We start from the raw sequence: 1,508 nt of genomic DNA on the forward strand, positions 1-1,508 counted from the left end.
AAAAAAAAAAAAACGATTAAAGTACACTAACTGATTCAATATTTATCTTGGTAGGTAAATATTGGTAGACATTTCATTGTAGACATTCATCAAAATTAATGAAAAAGTAAGGGATAATGCCCTTGGAGGTGTGCATTATCAGAAATGAATGGACTTTGCAGACTTGTGCTTTGCGAGGGATTGTTCAGACCTCAGTGTCATCCATTAACTTCTGATAATGCACACCTCATCGGGTACTATCACTTACTTTTTCTTGATTTTGATGAATGTGCTGAAGGTGAAAATGACTGTTCCCAGTGGGTAAAATGCATCAACAGCTGGTGGAGGGATGACCCCAAAGACCAGGACATGTGTGCAAAGGCAGAGCCTCATATGGCGAATACCAGCCTGTCAGTAAAGCTTGAGTTTTTTCTCACAGTGGATGTGACTTCAGCACCTCCAACAGTTAGCACTACCTCTGTTACCACCGCTCCACCTGAGGCACAAGTCCCTCCAACAACTCCCTCCACCTTCCCTCCGACCAACGGTGCTGCACCAACAGAGTCCACAGTTTCCATAACTACCCAAACAATCTCACTGACAACCGTTTCTGTTTTGGCAGTTTCCAGCAGACTCCCAACAACGACCTCTGCCATGAACCCAGCCACTGTCACCTCTGTGGGCGGAGCTCTGTCGGAGCAGTGCAGGGTTGCTGCTATCACTGTGACGCTGGCAAAAGACTTCCTCCTCAGCTACAACATCCAAGAGAACTCTCTGTACCTGGGGGAGATGGGATGCCGGGTCAATGGAGGGAACTCCACTCATGTTCAGCTGACTGTGGCTTGGAATGAGTGTGCCACACGGCTCATACATGTAAGACCAGCGTTCCGGTCCCAGACTCAGCTACTTTAACCCTTGTGCTCTCTTATGGGGTCCAGATGACGGATAGGATTTCATGTTGCCACGGACACCAGTGAAGGTAAAAAATCCTTGAAATAAAACTTGAGCATGCTGTCTTGTGGGGTCCAGATGACCCCACTTTTAATGTAAACATGCCTGGGATGGCACAAGGGTTAAACATAAGCTGCACAAGCTCTGAGAAGAAGCTACAGTTTCAAACAACTGTTTCATGTTTTCAGAATGAAAGCCATTGCATAGCATCTGTAACCCTGTTCAGCACCACGGATCCTTACACGTCCCCGAATGGTACAGTGGGGGCTCCAACAGTAGCTCTACGAGTCCCTATCATGTGCACGTACTCAAAGGAAATGCTGATCTCTGCAGACTTTGGCTCTATGGGGTAGGTTTTCAGAAGCTCTCTTGTTTTTTTGTCCTTTAGCAGCAACAATCAACTTTACTGTAAAGAAATCCAAAAATCTGTAACAGAGGAGCATTGACTGTATAGGAGAACTGGACTGAGGGAGTGTGATGTCACCCTCAAAAAATGCCTACATTTTATATGTGGTTGGGGGGCTCTCCGGGGGTGGGGCCTGCACTCTGTGCTCCTGTTTCCGCTCTCTGGTGTGGGG

At 46.8% G+C, this 1,508-nt stretch overlaps 1 protein-coding gene across 1 annotated transcript; it reads left to right on the top strand.

The window, feature by feature from the left end:
* The first annotated feature begins 590 nt into the window (after positions 1 to 590).
* Positions 591 to 1,464, top strand: LOC112141764 (uromodulin-like 1). Its single transcript, XM_024264933.2, has 2 exons — positions 591 to 852; positions 1,119 to 1,464. Exons 1-2 carry the CDS (start codon positions 634 to 636, stop codon positions 1,281 to 1,283), a joined length of 384 nt encoding a protein of 127 aa, XP_024120701.1. The 5' UTR covers positions 591 to 633; the 3' UTR covers positions 1,284 to 1,464.
* The last annotated feature ends 44 nt before the right edge of the window (positions 1,465 to 1,508 follow it).

The sequence above is a fragment of the Oryzias melastigma genome, unplaced genomic scaffold (assembly GCF_002922805.2).
Source record: "Oryzias melastigma strain HK-1 unplaced genomic scaffold, ASM292280v2 sc05354, whole genome shotgun sequence".
In the NCBI taxonomy this organism is placed as follows: Eukaryota; Metazoa; Chordata; class Actinopteri; order Beloniformes; family Adrianichthyidae; genus Oryzias; species Oryzias melastigma.

Excerpts from the sequence above, each read along its gene's own strand:
- LOC112141764 (XM_024264933.2), top strand. The coding sequence starts at position 634 with ATGAACCCAGCCACTGTCACCTCTGTGGGCGGAGCTCTGTCGGAGCAG. Across the intron at positions 853-1,118 it reads GTGCCACACGGCTCATACAT|AATGAAAGCCATTGCATAGC; the intron begins GTAAGACCAGCG and ends TCATGTTTTCAG.